The sequence below is a fragment of the Oppia nitens genome, unplaced genomic scaffold, assembly GCF_028296485.1.
Source record: "Oppia nitens isolate AA-2021 unplaced genomic scaffold, nextdenovo-longstitch-racon4-pilon3 scaffold49_pilon_pilon_pilon, whole genome shotgun sequence".
Taxonomy (NCBI): domain Eukaryota; kingdom Metazoa; phylum Arthropoda; class Arachnida; order Sarcoptiformes; family Oppiidae; genus Oppia; species Oppia nitens.
This window is the reverse complement of record NW_026533231.1, coordinates 1-18,770: the sequence shown is the minus strand read 5'-3', so window position 1 is coordinate 18,770 and position 18,770 is coordinate 1. Positions and strand designations below refer to the sequence as shown.

At 19.5% G+C, this 18,770-nt stretch overlaps 3 protein-coding genes across 3 annotated transcripts; 2 read left to right on the top strand and 1 right to left on the bottom strand.

Annotated features, from left to right (window-relative positions):
• Positions 1 to 7,510: 7,510 nt before the first annotated feature.
• On the top strand, positions 7,511 to 10,169 carry LOC128959372 (kelch-like protein 1). Its single transcript, XM_054305318.1, has 9 exons — positions 7,511 to 7,686; positions 7,835 to 8,023; positions 8,146 to 8,228; positions 8,313 to 8,368; positions 8,678 to 8,900; positions 9,199 to 9,317; positions 9,454 to 9,534; positions 9,867 to 9,961; positions 10,068 to 10,169. Exons 1-9 carry the CDS (start codon positions 7,579 to 7,581, stop codon positions 10,089 to 10,091), a joined length of 978 nt encoding a protein of 325 aa, XP_054161293.1. The 5' UTR covers positions 7,511 to 7,578; the 3' UTR covers positions 10,092 to 10,169.
• A 1,073-nt stretch (positions 10,170 to 11,242) lies between these two features.
• Positions 11,243 to 14,509, top strand: LOC128959373 (kelch-like protein diablo). The gene is made up of 9 exons (XM_054305319.1): positions 11,243 to 11,269; positions 11,383 to 11,577; positions 12,265 to 12,347; positions 12,441 to 12,496; positions 12,657 to 12,885; positions 13,652 to 13,770; positions 13,903 to 13,983; positions 14,317 to 14,411; positions 14,486 to 14,509. Exons 2-9 carry the CDS (start codon positions 11,503 to 11,505, stop codon positions 14,507 to 14,509), a joined length of 762 nt encoding a protein of 253 aa, XP_054161294.1. The 5' UTR covers positions 11,243 to 11,269; positions 11,383 to 11,502.
• Positions 14,510 to 15,288: 779 nt separating this feature from the next.
• On the bottom strand, positions 15,289 to 17,198 carry LOC128959391 (uncharacterized; the record flags this gene model as incomplete). The annotated part of the gene is made up of 2 exons (XM_054305333.1): positions 15,289 to 15,807; positions 16,606 to 17,198. Coding segments are annotated over 2 exons (1,112 nt in total), but the record flags the coding sequence as incomplete, so codon positions are not given.
• Positions 17,199 to 18,770: the final 1,572 nt, after the last annotated feature.

Here is an 18,770-nt window from a genome sequence, read left to right as displayed (position 1 = left end):
TCAGTGAATAAATACTATTAAATGACAAAATAATTTCAATTAAAAATAAAATTAAATACTTATTAGACATTATTTTTATAATTATATTTTTTTTAAAAATAGTTAATAATGTATATTGATAACTTTTTTAGAAAAAAACTAATAAAATTCAATAAAGTTAGTTTATTTTATAGTAAAATGAAAATTAAAGTTTTATAAATTTAAAGTTCATGTAATAATTTGATTATATAACAGATGCTTATATGATATTAATTAATAATATGAAATTATTATTATTATTATTTTAATATATAATTGATAATTTTTAATTGAATAATATTTATCTTTAGTTATAAATTATATTTATTATTGTTTTTTATAAAAATTAATTTATTATTTATCTTTATTATTATTTTGTCAATTATTACTAAACTTTGTATTATTATTATTAACTTTATATTATTTATTTTATTTTTAAGCATTATTGATTTTTGTATAAATAACTAATAATAAAATATAATATAATTACTATTAAAAACTAAAATAATATTGTTAACTTAATTAAAATTAATCTAAATTATATAAATACCTATATAAAAAAAAAATTTTAATCAGTTTTAATAGAAATTTTTGATAATATTTTACTATTTAAGCATTTTATATTTTTCAATAATATTATATTTATAAAAATTACTAATTATAATTAAATCAATAAATATATATAAATATTTTTTATTTTTAAATTTAATTGATCTTAAAAGTATAAAATGTCGTTTTAATTAAATATTTATCACTTATAAATACTTATAATTTTAAATAATAAAAAACAAAATAATCAATAAAAATATTATTTATTAATATTTCTTAAAATATTTAATTTATCTTAAAAAATATATTACTTTAGATTACTTTACAAACTTTTTATCATATGCTTGTTATAGTTGTTTAGTATATAATTATTTTTATAAAACACATAATTATTAAAAAAATATAAAATATGTTTATAAATAAAATATTTAAAATTAACAATAATAACATATATATTTTAATGTTAAGTAAACTAAACTATTAATATTTCTAATTTTTTGTTTTATTAATAATTTATTTAATAAGTTTAGTGATTTATAACTTTTATTAATTTAATAAAATAATATTTTATGTTTATATTGTTATGTTGTTATGTTAAACACTAAAATATTTTATTTAAAAATAATTACTATAGTTATAATCAAAGATTAATATATTTATTATTAATAAAAATTATTAGTTAAATATAATTAAAAAAATATTATTACAAATATTATTTCATTTATTGAATTAAAAGTATAATTTATTGTTAATTTTCATAAAAATTTCTCATTTTTTTGTCAACACTACTACTACTACTACTACTACTACTACTACTACTACTACTACTACTACTACTACTACTACTACTACTACTACTACTACTACTACTACTACTACTACTACTACTACTACTACTACTACTACTACTACTACTACTACTACTACTACTACTACTACTACTACTACTACTACTACTACTACTACTACTACTACTACTACTACTACTACTACTACTACTACTACTACTACTACTACTACTACTACTACTACTACTACTACTACTACTACTACTACTACTACTACTACTACTACTACTACTACTACTACTACTACTACTACTACTACTACTACTACTACTACTACTACTACTACTACTACTACTACTACTACTACTACTACTACTACTACTACTACTACTACTACTACTACTACTACTACTACTACTACTACTACTACTACTACTACTACTACTACTACTACTACTTCAATCGGAAATTTACGTTCAATCAAATCGGTTCAATCACTGGACACAATCACATACGTCTACCGAATCGGTTGGATAGACAACTTTGAATATCGGTTGTCTATTTTGACGGACACGTATGTCAAACACTTTTTTCTCAGCTTTTATCTTAACTAACACATCCATCAGCTTATCAAACAAATTTGGATCCATATTATAATCATTGATGACTATAACCGATGAAATGTTGGCCAACTTTTTGTTGTTGTTGTTATCGTTGGCGGCCAACAAATGTAACAGATTTTCGGCCACATTATCCATTAGCCAATTGTGGATACGTTTTATGTGTTTGATATATATTTCACGTTTATTAATGTATTTGGTTTTATTGTTAGTGTTGTTGGACACCACCAATGGTTCGGTTATTATTTTTGTCGATTTTATTAATTTATTATACTTTAGTTTGTCTACGAGTTTCCGGTCGATAATCAGTTCCCGTTGACTGTTGTAAACCAATCGTTGCCATTGACGACAAACACATTCAAAGCGGAAACGGTCCGCCAATGTCGGCAACTGTGCTAACAATAGGCCCAACAAATCGTCGCCGAACCGGTCGATCGAGTCTTTCGGGTAATCAATGGTTCGGGTGTTTGTTGTTGTTGTTGTGGTCATTGTCTATATATATATATATATATTTTACTGTATATATATATATATATATATATATTTACTGTATATATATATATATATATATATATATATATATATATATATATATATATATATATATTTACTGTATATATAGTATTGTATTGTAGTTTACAAAGTCTAATACATTTAAACAGTTATACATTCAAATGAGTAATGAATATATATATATTAATTAAATAAAATTGTTTTTTTTATAAATTATTTATAATTAAAAAAATAATGTATTTTTTTGCTATTTTTTGTATAATATCAAATTAAACGACACTTATTTCCGTATAGTCAGCAAATAATTTTTTTTATATACATTATATTATTGTATATTTTGCTATTCATTATTAATGATTATTACTAATTTAGAAAATATTATATTTTTAATTTTAATTATTTTATTGTTTTTTTTTCTACTGTACAATGATAAGAAAATTAATGATAATAATTGTGAAAATATATTAAAAACTACTTATTTTAATTTTAACATTTTATATTTTAATAATTACTATATAATACAATACATAATAAGCATCCAATTAAAAAAAATAAAGTTATTTATATTCAAATTTTTTTTAAATATAAATGTTTACTAATGTATTAATGTTGTTAATTAAAATATTAATTGTTTTAGTTATTAGTATATTATATTATAAAATTCAATTATTATATAACTTATATATATATATATATAATAATTGATAATAATAATAATAATAAAATTGCATTTTTTTGACTGAAAAAATTATTCAACAATTACAGCTATAAAAAATGGATAATATTTTTTATAATAATTAAATTAAAAAACACTTATAACGGGACAAATATTAACAACGCTCCTACCGTTACCAATAGCACATAACAAAGTCGATTTTGTTATGTGCGATATTAAAACACATTTAAATTTATTAAAATTATATTATATTTAATTATATTTGACATTATCTTCAATATTGTATTCATTTACTATTTATTAATATTATGTTTATATGTTTAAAAAGAATTATAATTTATTATTAATATTGTAAATATGTTAAATTAATTATTATTATGATTTATATACTGTGATTAACAATACATGTATATCATTGACTATCTCATTATATTTATCAATAAAGTTAAGCTCAGGCTAGCAATAGCTAGTCTAGGAGGGGATTCAAGACTCATTTATACAGTTGTATCATTTATTTGAATAGTAAGTGAAAGTAGGTCATCCCGAGTTCCGATACAAGGTTTCCGATACTAAATACCGATATATAGCGCAGTTACCAGTGACCAGAGCCCCGAATGGGCCATACATATACACTGTGACGTGATTAATAAGCCTTCCAAATATACCGTTATACTTAAATAATCTTCTAATAGTAACCCATTCATAAATTACGTCACAGTTCCCTATCAAACATACCCGCATTGCATATTGCTTCGTAAAGTTCTACTTTACGGGCTATTGACGGGTAAACACTCATATATGCCCGTCACACACTAAATGCACAGTAAATATATTTTAATGTATTTTTTTCAGGTAATTATTTCAAGTAAATAAATACATATGGTATTTAAAAATTATCAATTAATTAATTGTTAAGCAATTAATGTTTTATGTTTTTTTTAATTTAATAATATTAATAGTAAAAATTGTATATAAAATAATTTGTATATATTTTTGTATAATTTATAAAATAAATCCATATATAATTATTTTCATCTCATTTTATATTACTTTAAATTATATTCTAACTATTTTTTACATAAAACATAATTAAAAAAAGAAATAATATAATATTTTATTATTATAATAATATATTTATATTATTTGTTATTAAAAATTACATTTTTGATTATTTATTTTTTTAATATTTGAGATAATTAAATTTTTGATTTTGAATTAAAAAACTGTTTTTAAAATATCAAAAATATTTGTAAACAAATATTTTTCTGATTTTATTTTAGCCAACACACCAATCATTGTTTTTTTCAAACATATTTAGATACATATTATAATCATTGATGATTATAACGGTTGAAATATATTTATTAATGTACTGAATATTAATGTAAGTTAATTAGGAAACATATAATAATATTTAATATATCTGTAGTTTAAATACTATTTTAATAGATTATGGATTTGATATTCAAATTATATTCAAAACAAAAATAAAACAAAATAGATATTATAATTAAAAAACAAATTATGTTTTTATGGAGACTATTAAATGAATCACTTATTATATTAATTATATAATATTTTAATATAATAATATCATTATTATATTAAAATAAATAAATCTATATCTAGGTTAATTATTATGCTATTGAATATATAATTAATAAAAATGCTATTGAAATAATAAAATAATATAATAGTAACTAATATTTTGAACAATTTTTTTTATTTATATATAATACATATAAACGTTTGACATTATTGATCCTTGATTCATTTAATTTTTTTGCATTGTTTAATTGTTATTTTAATTATTATCATATGTAATATTAAATATATTATATTAAAACAAAAAAATTGTTTTTATCATTATGTTTAAGTGCTAACTGTATTAACAATACTAGAATATATCATAAATTCAATTCAATATACTTAAGTAAAATAATCAACTAAATCAAACTAATTAAATACATTGTATTTAATTTTTTTTTAAATTAAATATAAATAATTAGTTAAAAAATTTTCTTTAAAAAATTAGTACTAATAATAATAATAAGTTATTAAAATTTAAATTATGTAATATTAATTGTTTAATAATAATAATTAATAATATACTGTAGATAACTAATATAACTATTAATAAATTACATTTTGTATTAATTACAAAAAAATTAAGTACAGTATAAATAATTAGTTTTAAAAATTATTTTAATGAATAATAATAATAATAAATTAAAGACAATGACAGTCAACATAACTAAAATCTTGATAATTATCGTTTGTATAATTGGTTTTCAATATCAAGCAATTAATATTACGCAACAATATTTTCGTTACGATAGGACTACAAACACAAAATTCGTGGATAATTTAGAAATACCGACATTAACGTTGTGTTTGGATAAGACTAATCTAATTAAATCCGATTTGAAAGTCAAATATGAAAATGCTAGATTGATTCGTGAAACAAATAAAACTTTAAATTATTTTGATTATAACCTATTCAACAATAATCTAACAATCAGTGAACAATTCAATTCAATTCAATCATTAAATAAAACTATTAATTGTTTAATTTTGGATACTAATAGTCATCGTAGACGATATTTAGATTGTTATACCAATATGTCTAACAATTTGGCAATTAATTGTCTAACAGTTTGTTGGACATTTAAACCAAATTTCGATAATAACCATATTAAACATTTAATACGTTTGCCATATGTATACGTATTTGATATATTAAACATTAGTAAATTTGATGATAATTATTTTTTATTAACAATTCATCATGGTCAATCTCAATCAAACAATGGCCATGAACAAATCTATGATTATTATAGAAAATCATCCGTATATTTGAATATAAAATGGTCGGACTATAGTTTTTTACAATATAAACGTATGACATATAATCAAATTAAAACAAATTGGCCATGTTCAATTGAATTAACAAATCAACAATGTCAACATGAATGCCAAATTAATTATTATATTAACCATGTAAATGGTTATCCTGGTTATTTATTATGGCTAACAAATAATTATAATAATAATAGTAGTAAAAATTTGAAATTTATTAAAAAAACAATTGATGATGATAATATTAAATCAAATTGTATTCAACAATGTAAACCAATTTTTCAATGTGAATATAATTATTATCAAATATTATATAATAATTATATAGATAAAGATAGCTATGGTGGCCATACTATTTTAATTAAACCATTAAATGAACCCATTATTATCAATGAATATTCAATAAAAATTACATTTGAAGAATATTTTTGTTTTATAGCCTCACTGTTTGGCCTATATTTTGGATTTTCATTAATTATGTTTAAAGATATTAATGATTATTGTTATAAATTAGTCAATTATTTTCAAAATTTATATAAATTAATAATAAATGTTAAAAATTATAATTTTAAATTTGAGCAAACAATTAATATACAGCCAAACACAAAACTATTTACACAAGTTAGAAATATGAGTCAATTAATGAAATAGTAATTATAATAATATTATCATAATATTAAGTAAAAAAAATTATTTATTTTTTAAACAGTTGAAATTTTTGCTACAATTATATTTTTAATTATTAGCTATTAGCTAGATAATAATAATAATAATTATTATTATTGTATACTTTAGACAGTATACATATAATTAATATAAATATTATTTTTTAAATAAATGAGTTTATTAATTACAACAATAAAATGTATATAATGTTATATTTAACTATTTTAATATATATATATATATATATATATATTACATATTTTATTTATCAATATATTTTCTAAATGTTATTATTTTTTAATTTTATAGTATAAAATAATATATAGATAACAATTATCAATTTCATACAATATAAAAAAAACTTATAGATATAAATATAAATGTTAGTAAAATAATCTAATAATTATATCATTTATAAGTGCAATAATAGTTTTAAAAGCTGATAAATAATTATTTCTGAGAAATTTTATTATTATTTATTTTTTTAATAATATTGATTATTCTATGATATAAAAAAAATTAAAATTAATTTAGATTAAACTTTGAACGTTAAATATGGTCAAAAAAATAATTAATTATCTAAAAAAAAAATTAAAATTATAGTATTAAAAAACAAACAAAATTGATTACAATTAATTATTAAGTACAGTATAAATAATATAAAATAATAATTATAAATCAAATATATCATATATCATAGATATAAAAACATCAATAGTTTTCAAAATCATATCAGCACTTAAATTAATACTTAAACTTTGAAATTATAATTTAAAAATTTTTTTTATATAAATAAGGTTCAAAAAAATTATATTAAAAACTATAATAATTTTAGATTATTTGTTTGTTTTTTTCTAAAAAAAAAATAAATAAATACTAAACACACAAAATGTTTAATAATTATTACTTTATATTTTTGACTGCTGTTATTTACATTATCAATTGTAATAACTTTATAAATACAACTCCTATTAACAATAATAGTCAACAAAATAATGTATAAATCTATTTATTTATTTATTTTTTGTTAAAATCATTTAAATTATTTTTGTTATAGTTAACTAAAAAAAAAATTATTTTTTTTTAATAATATAAACTAATTATTATTTTAATATATTTTTTTTTTCGTTTCTATGATAATATAGCAATCAATTGACTTTTCCGATAGTTATATACATGTATGCGGCGGTTGGGATGGATCTAACTATCACTCAGAGTGTTATAGATATAATACACACACAACCTGGCAGTCCATGCCATCCCTGACCCTACCCAGGGATGACTATAGTTTGGTTACTTACGATAAAAAATTGTTTGCAATCGGCGGCTATAATGTATGTAATATATAAAAAAAATAATTAATTAATTTTTTTTAATAAGCATTAATAAACTGTTTTTTATTTCAAATATATATATATATATATATATATATATATATATATATATATAACTTAAGGGTAATTATTTGAATAGTGTTGAATCATACGATACGCAAACAAATCAATGGAAACCAATTGCATCGATGAATATATTACGCCAGTATATCAATATATATATATATAAAATAATAATTAAAATTATTATTGATTAAATGTATCTTGTACAATTTAATATATAATCTAGTTACCATGATGCAGCTGTACTTGACAATACAATTTATGTATGCGGTGGTGAAAATGGTAATTACATTGTATATATATACATACTCTACCCTAACCCCCCATCCTTTAGCAACCCTGATATATATATATATATATCTTTATATATATACCTTTATATATATACATTTATATACATATACCTTTATATATATATACCTTTATATACATATACCTTTATATATATATATATATATAGGTATATATTACACAGTATATAACTATTATATTAATTAAAAATTATATATTATATTATTTTATATATATATATTAAAATACTATTAAAATTATTATAATAATTGTTTTTTTTAAACTGTTTAACAATTTTAGGTAATAATGTTTTCAAATCGTGTGAATATTATTATAAGGCTATCGATGAATGGCATTTTGCGACCGCAATGTCAATGGAAAGGCGTGGTCTGGCACTGGTAGCCCATGAAGGCTATATGTATGCTATTGGGGGTAAAAATTTGAATGAATATACAAATACAATGGAAAGGTATGATACAGTTAAACAACAATGGCAACCAATGAGTAATATGAAATATACTAGGTTAGTTATAATTTACCAATTATACATACATATAATTAAAATTAACAAAAAATATATATATATGTAGAAACTATTATTTTACTCAATTTATTGTAGAAATAAATTCGCATATAATTATGAAAACATTTTATCAAATTAAATTTATAATTATAATCTATTATTTTTTTTAAAAAAAAGTAAACTAGATTCTAGTTTAATAGTTTTATATAATTTAAATTTTTTTTTGTTGGTATAATTTATTTTATTTATTTATTTATTTTTTGATAAAATTATTTTATTGTTTTTTTAAAAAAAATAGAGGCTATTTTGGTTCAGCATCATTTTTGGATAAAATATATGTTTGCGGCGGTTGGGGTACTAGTGATTGGAAATCATGCGAAACATATGATCCGCTAACAAATCAATGGACACAAATTGGTATTATTTTTTTTTTTTTTAAAAATATTTTAATTATTTAATTTTTTTTGGAAAAATTTAATTATTTTATTGTTAATAATTATACAGTAATATTAATTGTTATTTTTTTTTAAAAAAAATTTAATTATATTAATAGCATCCATGCTATTAGATAGAAGTGATTTTAAATTGATTGCATTTGATGATAAATTGTATGCATTGGGTGGCCTAACAATGGGTATATTTATTTAGTTATTTTTTTAATTTAATTTAATTTAAGTTAAGTTAAATCAATCATTATAAATATATTTAAATTTTAAATTAGCAACAAAATAAATATTTTATTGAAATTTTTTTTTAACTATATGATAATTAATTATTTTATATATTTATTTATTTAAATATAATATATAAAGTTAGTCATGAAATTATTTTAGTCTAATATTACTATAAGTACTATCAATAGTTTTTTTTAATTTTATAATACAAACATTTTAGTATAACATTGTTATTGAAAATATTTTCTACAATTTTATACAATATATATATATATATATTATATCATAATAGGTGGTCAACAAACAGATACGGTTGAAATATATGATTATAAAGCAAATCAATGGTCATATACAACATCATTGCCAAAACCATTAGAAATGTTTGGGGTAATTGTTTTAAAATAATAATAATAATAATAATAAAATTAATATATTTTTATTATAACTAATTATAATTATTTTTTGTTAAAAATTACTTAATTTATTTCACCAGGCATCTGTTATTACATATTTGTGAAAAACAACAACAAATATATTGCATATATTTTAATGAATATATAATTTGTATACATAACAAAAATCTTGTATCTAATAAAATATTATTTTTTAATTGAATAATAATAATAATAATAAAATATTAATTGATTGTTGAAATTCAAAACTGTCTAATTGTAATATTATTTATTTTTAAAAATTAAAACAACTATTTACATTATATAGATTTATAATAATAATTGAATTTTTTTTAATATATAAATTATTTTTAAAACAAATATAATAAAATCTAAATTTATTTAGTATTTTTGATATAGTTAATAAAATTATAGTTATTAAGTATTATAATTATTATTAACATTTTATGTGATTTATTTAAACTAAATTTGTAAAAAATAATATTTATGATACTAACATTTTAATAGTAAAAATATACTGTAATTAATATACTGTATAATTTTTTTAATAAATCAATTAATTTATTATTAATTATATTGATAATAATAGTACAGTACATTGTTATACTGTACTATTAAAAAAAAATATTTATCTATTTTTATATATTTATCTATAGTGTACTTATTTTTAATTTTATACTAATAATTGTCATTTTTTACAAAATTTTCCAAGATAGATTATATATATATTTTTAAGTAATTAAGATTATAATTATCTATAATTTTAATCATTTATATTTGCAATAGTTGTTTTGAAATTGATAAATATATTATTTTTTTTAAATAATGATTTTTTAAACAAAAATAATTAATATATTTAGCTTAACATATAAATTAAATAAAGTTAAATAATTTAATTATCAACAATTAAAAAATAAATAAATTAAATGTAACAACAAACATAATATTAATTATTATAATAAAAATTTGTTATCAAATAATAACATTAATAGTTTTTATAAATCATATCAGTATACTTTAATTAACACTTAAACTTTGAAATTATAATTTTTAAAATATTTTTATATAAATAAGTTTAAAAAAATTTCATAACAAATTTATTATTGTTAAAACATAGACTTTAATTATTTTAGACTATTTGTTGTTTTAAAAAAAAATAATTTCAAAAAACAAAACAAAAATGTTTAACAATTATTACTTAATATTTTTAATTTACATTATAAATTGTATTAATTTTATAAATACAACTCCTATTAATAATAATAATAGTAAACAAAATAATGTAAATCTATAACAAACAAACAAAAATTATAAAATATTTTTTTTAGTTAATTAATTAAAAAAAAATTATTAAACTAATTATTATATTATTTGTTTTTAAAATTAATTTATTAGCAATCAATTGACTTATCGGACAGTTATATCCATATATGCGGTGGTGTCGATGGATCTACTTATTACTCGGACTGTTATAGATATAATACACATCAAAATGTTTGGCAATCAATACAATCCATGTCCACACCGAGGGATGACTTTAGTCTGGTTTCAATTGATTCAAAATTATATGCAATCGGCGGCAGTAATAATGTATGTTATAAATATTACTTACCGTAAAATTGTGTTTTATTTCACATATGGAATTTTTTTTAAAATGTAAACTAACATTTTCATATGAGAAAAAAGACTCGCATTTTTTATCACCCCCTGGTAATAATCAAGCTTAAAAATTATTATACAAAGTAAAAAAAACTATATTTTTTATATGGTAAAAAACTCGCATTTTTTTACCACCCCCTGGTAATAATTAAGCATAAAAAATTAGTATACAAAGTAAAAAACTATATATTTTTTATATGGTAAAAAACTCGCATTTTTTACCACCCCCTGGTAATAATTAAGCATAAAAATTATTATACAAAGTAAAAAACTATATATTTTTTATWTGGTAAAAAACTCGCATTTTTTTACCACCCCCTGGAAATAATTAAGCTTGAAAATTATTATACAAAGTAAAAAACTATATATATTTTTTATATGGTAAAAAACTCGCATTTTTTACCACCCCCCTGGTAATAATTAAGCATAAAAATTATTATACAAATTAAAAATAAAACTATATTTTTATATGAGAGAAAACTGCCATTATTTCCAATAAACTTTGACATTTCCATAATGGGAAATAAAACACAATTTAACGGTACATTATTATATTTTTTTTTGAAAAAATAATAATTTTAAAATTATTTATTTTTTTATTAAATATTATATAAATAGGGTAAACATTTCAATAGTGTAGAAACATATGATCAACAAACAAATCAATGGAAATCAATTGCATCGATGAATATAATACGACAGTAATTATATCTATTTTTTTAATAAAATATTTGTTTTTTAAAAAGTTTATTATTAAAATATTTTATATATATATATATATATGCAAATAAAAGTTACCATGATGCAGCTGTACTTGATAATACAATCTATGTATGCGGTGGTGACAATGGTAATTATATAATTTTATATTTAATACTATGATGTTAATTTATTTAAAAAATTATTATTATTATAATAATTGTTTATATTAGTTTTTAAAAATAGCATATTTAAAATATATATATATATAATTTACAATTTTCTATATATATATATATATTTTTTGAAAGGTAGTACTGATTTAAAATCGTGTGAATATTATTATAAGGCTATCGATGAATGGCATTTTGCGACCGCAATGTCTACGATAAGGCGTGGTCTGGCACTGGTAGCACACGATGGCTATCTGTACGCTATTTGGGGTAAAAATGGTTTATTTGGTGAATATGTAAATACAATGGAAAGATATGATACAGTTAGTCAACAATGGCAACCAATGGGTAATATGAAATATACTAGGTTAGTTTCATATATTTTTTTTCAATTATAATCATACATATAATTAAAATTATTAAAAAAAATATATATGTATAAAACTTTTTTTTTATTTACTCAATTTACTGTAGAAAAAAATTCAATATAATTATGAAAACAGTTTATGAATTAAATTTATAATTATAATCTATTATTAATAAGTAAACTAGACCATAGTTTTAATAATTTAATATGATTTTTAATATTTTTAATACTAGGTTAGTTTATTTTTAATATACAGATAGTGTTTTAATTAAAAAAAAAAGTTTAAATTTTTTAGTAATATCATGTACAGTTAACTATTCACGCTAAGCAAGGTAACTTAGTATACAATTAGTTAATATATTAGGTAAGTTTTAAATACAGTACTTTGCTAACTCATTACATAATATTTTATCAAATTTAAACTATTAACTGGCATGGACTGTATATCTTATATAAAAACTTATATAAATATATCTTGCTTAATTTATTACAGTAAATAAAAAATTATACAGTTATATGTTTTAATATATGTAACAATACTATTGAAATAATAGTCTATTAAATTTTAATTTATAATCTATACATTTTCTATAATATATTTATAGAATATATAATCAAAAAAAAAAATTATAAGTAATCAAAAAAAAAACATTATTAAACTACAATAAAATCTAGTTTAAAAATTATTTTTTTTTCATATTGTCAATAATTGATAAAATTAATTAATTTTATTTTGTTAAAATTTTATTTGTTAAAATATAAAAAGAGGCTATTTTGGTTCAGCATCGTTTTTGGATAAAATATATGTTTGCGGCGGTTCGGGTAATAGTGATTGGAAATCATGCGAAACATATGATCCGCTAACAAATCAATGGACACCAATTGGTTTGTTTATTTTTAAGAAACATATTGTTTTTTATTTTATATTTATTGTTTAAATTATTTAATTGATAAGTTTATACAGTAATATTATTTTTATTAATTATTTGTTAATTATTTATTAAATAATATTTATAGCATCCATGCAATTGGATAGAAATGATTTTAAATTGATAGCATTTGATCATAAATTGTATGCATTGGGTGGACAAACAACAGGTTTTTATTTTAAATTATAATAATTATTTTATTAATAACATATACAGTATATATAATTTTTATTATAGTTTTCTTTTTATTATTTTAAGTTATAATAAATATTTAATTAACAATTAATTATAATTAACATATATATATATATACTGAATATCTAATATATTAAATTTTTTAAATAGTATAAATGATATTAAAAATTATAATTATAAACTAATTAAATAATTAGTTGAATTTAGTTAGGTAAAAACGTTTATAGATTTTTTTTTTAAAAAAACTATTTTTCACAATTATATAATACAACAATTTTTTTAAAAAAAAAAATATTTTTTTATGTAGATGGTCAACTAACAGATACGGTTGAAATATATGATTATAAATCAAATCAATGGTCGTATACGACATCATTGCCAAAAAAGTTACAAATGTTTGGGGTATATAAAGTTTTTATTTTTATATCAAAACAAAATAAAATTTTATTAATATAATTTTACATTTTGCATCCTAGGCATCTGTTATAACATATTTGTAACATAAAAAATATTGCATATTTTTTTTTATAATTGATATAACTTGTATACCATAAAAAAAAAAAAATCTTGTATCTGATAAAATATTATTTTTAATGAATTATAATAAAAATATTAATTGATTGTTGAAATTTGAAAACTGTTTCAATTGTAATATAATTATAATTTTGATTAATAGTTAATTTTATGTATTAAAATTAAAACTATTATTTCAATTATACACATTTATCTTACTTGATTATTCAAAAAAAAAAAATTTAATATATAAATTATTTTCGAAATAAATATAATAAAATATAATTAATTATTTAGTATTTTTGATATAGTTAAAGTAAAATAAAGTTATTGATAATAAATATTATTAACATTTTATGTGATTTATTAAAACTAAATTTGTTAAATAATATTTATGATACTAACATTTTAATAGATAGTAAAAATACAATTAATCTATTTTTTTAATAAATTTAACTCGTAATATAAATATATTTATATATATATTTTACACGATATATTATTTATAATTAATTAGTTTAGTAATTAGTAATTTATAAAATTTACAAAATAAATTGATAAATAAAATAGTTTTTTTTAATATAATTATCAAATAATAATAAAAAACAAAATTCAATTTTAAAAAAATATTATTTTTAAAAAAAATTAAGTTTGTTTATACATTTTTAATTTTTTTTTATATAAATTTTATGTATTTGTATGTATTATTGCTTTAAATTAAATTAAATTAAAAAAACATTTAAAAAAATTATATTTTTAAAGATTATTAGTTCATAAAATTATTATAACGATCGCAGCCTAAACTGTACCGACAGTTACCGCCAACCATATAAAGTAGACCATTGATGAACTGTCGGGCACCGGGACTTAACGGTAACGACTGTCGGCCACCGGTTTCCCAATCGATAACTAGTTTTAGGATTTCTGACTCCAATTGTTCAATACGTCTAATAATGTTTGTCTGCGACTCTAGTATTGAACACTTGTGTTTAACAGCAGTTATGGCCACAGTGTTGGCCATTTGCGGCAATATATGGCTATCATTATTGTAATCATTATGAATGAATGAGCTACCGGTGCCCGTAGTTAGAGATTGTTGTCCAATGTTGGCCATTATCTCTTTTTCAAACGAAAACAAATCGTTAACTAATATAATCTGGTCGGTTGCCAATTGAATCAATGTTTGCATACGCGGGTCCAACCAGTCGGGCTCCGGTAGTTCAAACTTGTAGGCATACTCCAGGGTTAGTGTAGTTGGTATTACACCAGCAGTTTTGCGGCGATTCTAATAATTATAATAATATATATTAAGTACAGTAAGTACAGTATGTGTATGTGTATGTGTATGTGTATGTGTATGTGTATGTGTATGTGTATGTGTATGTGTATGTRTATGTGTATGTGTATGTGTATGTGTATGTGTATGTGTATGTGTATGTGTATGTGTATGTGTATATGTATATGTATATGTATATGTATATGTATATGTATATGTATATGTATATGTATATGTGTATGTGTATGTGTATGTGTATGTATGTGTATGTATGTGTATGTGTATATGTGTATGTGTATGTGTATGTGTATGTGTATGTGTATGTGTATGTGTATGTGTATGTGTATGTGTATGTGTATGTGTATGTGTATGTATGTGTATGTGTATGTGTATGTGTATGTGTATGTGTATGTGTATGTGTATGTGTATGTGTATGTGTATGTGTATGTGTATGTGTATGTATATGTATATGTATATGTATATGTATATGTATATGTATATGTATATGTATATGTATATGTATATGTATATGTATATGTATATGTATATGTATATGTATATGTATATGTATATGTATATGTATATGTATATGTATATGTATATGTGTATGTGTATGTGTATGTATATGTATATGTATATGTATATGTATATGTATATGTATATGTATATGTATATGTATATGTGTATGTGTATGTGTATGTGTATGTATATGTGTATGTGTATGTGTATGTGTATGTGTATGTGTATGTGTATGTGTATGTGTATGTGTATGTGTATGTATATGTGTATGTGTTATCTAATACTAACTTTTAGCAATTGATCCAGAGAAGCGAACCGTTGATTTTTGGCCTCATTTTGTTCAATATTACCGTTCACGTAGTCCAACCAGGTATCGACAAAACGCGACCACTGTTGGCCATTGAATGACCGATAAATGTCCGTAAATGTTGGCTGTATTTCCCGAACATATGACTCCATACGGTCTCCCTCGCCGCCACCACCGCCGCTACTGATATCGGCAAATAGTTTGGCCACTTGTGACCAAACTCGGCGACATTCGTCCATATTATTGTTGTTCAATGGACCGGACGGTTCATCAGTTTTGTCGTCCATTATATAATAGTAGATCATATGCTGTAACATATGATAATACCTGTCCCTATCCAGACATTTAGGATAGTAATAGGCTGTACACAGTTTGGCTGTAAAAACTTGTTTCATATATTTATTAACTGATATATGACTGGTCGGGAACTGTCGGTATAGCCAACGGTTTAGTTCATCGCCGCCGACAGTAATGTCCAGCGGATTACGTTTGAACGGCAATCGGGTGGTCAGCTTAGGTATCGGATATCTGACCGGATAGTGGCGTAACTTAATGTCGCAAATGTTGTCGCAAACTTGTATTATATTATTTATATTTATATTATTATTATTTGTCATAATTTTTATAATATATTTTTTACTATTTTTTAATATCCTAATTATATTACTATAGTTAAACTATATATATATATAACTGTTTAACTATTAATAAATTATATATAAAAGTTATATACACTGTATATAAAGTACAGTAGAAAAAGTTAATGTAACAAAATTACTAATTAATTATTATTATTAAAAATTATTACAAATTATTACAAATTATTACAAACAAACAAACAAAATAATAAATGTCTACAAAAATTAATTAATAATATGTTTGTTATGCAATAAATATATATTTTGTAACTTATTTTTTCCGTTATATAAACAGATGGTCACTGATTTTTTAATATTAAACAACAAAAAAATTAGTAACAAAAATACTTGACACGGTTATTTGTGTAATAACTTTTTTTTTAAAAAAAATTAATTAAAAGTTTCAATAAATTTAATACTAAATTTTTTCAAGTACTATGGAATCATGTTAGGATTTTATTAGCATAGATATGGTCTAAAAAATAAAAGTGTCAAGATATTTTTTAAATGAGATTAATATTACTATTATTGGTTATTTTTATAAATAATAATTTAATTATTTGCTATTATTAATTAGGATCTTTAGTTTTTTTTAATTATTAAATAAAAAACATTTTCACTAATTATTGTAATATACTGTAATATATAATTTTGTAAAATTTTAATAATAATTGTTACTAAATTTATATAATAGAAAAAATGTTTTTTATTAATATTTTTTTTTAAAAAAACAAGATCTTAATTAAAAATTGCACCTAGACTTTTTAAATTATATTTATAAACAACATAATAATAATTGATCTCATAACATAATTACCTTGGCATTTTTATTTTAGGGCCATATATAAAGTATTACAATATTAAATATTTTAGTATTTTTAGAGATATCAAACATCCCTGACCCCGCACCCATCCTCCTACCGGAGCCGTAATATACCAAATGTACTAATGCTTTAACATGTAAAATGTATTATTTTATTACTATATTAAAGTTATAGCCATACAAAAAAACCCGTGCCAGACACTTTTGTCTTACATTTTATAAATCGATGAAATTATATCTACTTTTTTTATTTATTATTAAATAAAACTATTTCAAAAATACTAAAATTATGTTTTGTATTTATTATATATTAATTTTTTTATATGTGTGTACATTAGTTATCATTAAGTTTTCCTGAAAAGTTTATCATAGATTATATTTTAAATTATAATATATGTATATAAATAAAATAATACTATTTATAATAATAATTTTATTTATTTTTAATAATTTTTGAAATTATTACACTTATGATACATACATCTATAAAACTACATGTATATTAAAATAAAATGTACATACAATATGTTTTTGTTATTAAAATGTTGTTAATTAATTTTTTTTAAATATTTTTTTTTTGAAAAACAAATTTTGAAAAATCTAATAGTAATATATAATTAAATATTTTTTATTTTTCAAACAAAAAATCTTATCAAAAAAAAATTAATAGAATTACATTAGTTTG

Coding starts and splice junctions, on each gene's coding strand:
- LOC128959372 (XM_054305318.1), top strand. CDS start 7,579: ATGTTTAATAATTATTACTTTATATTTTTGACTGCTGTTATTTACATT. Junction 7,687..7,834: donor ATAATAGTCAACAAAATAAT/GTATAAATCTAT, acceptor ATGATAATATAG/CAATCAATTGACTTTTCCGA. Junction 9,318..9,453: donor AAATCAATGGACACAAATTG/GTATTATTTTTT, acceptor TTATATTAATAG/CATCCATGCTATTAGATAGA.
- LOC128959373 (XM_054305319.1), top strand. CDS start 11,503: ATGTCCACACCGAGGGATGACTTTAGTCTGGTTTCAATTGATTCAAAA. Junction 12,497..12,656: donor TGTATGCGGTGGTGACAATG/GTAATTATATAA, acceptor ATTTTTTGAAAG/GTAGTACTGATTTAAAATCG. Junction 13,771..13,902: donor AAATCAATGGACACCAATTG/GTTTGTTTATTT, acceptor TAATATTTATAG/CATCCATGCAATTGGATAGA.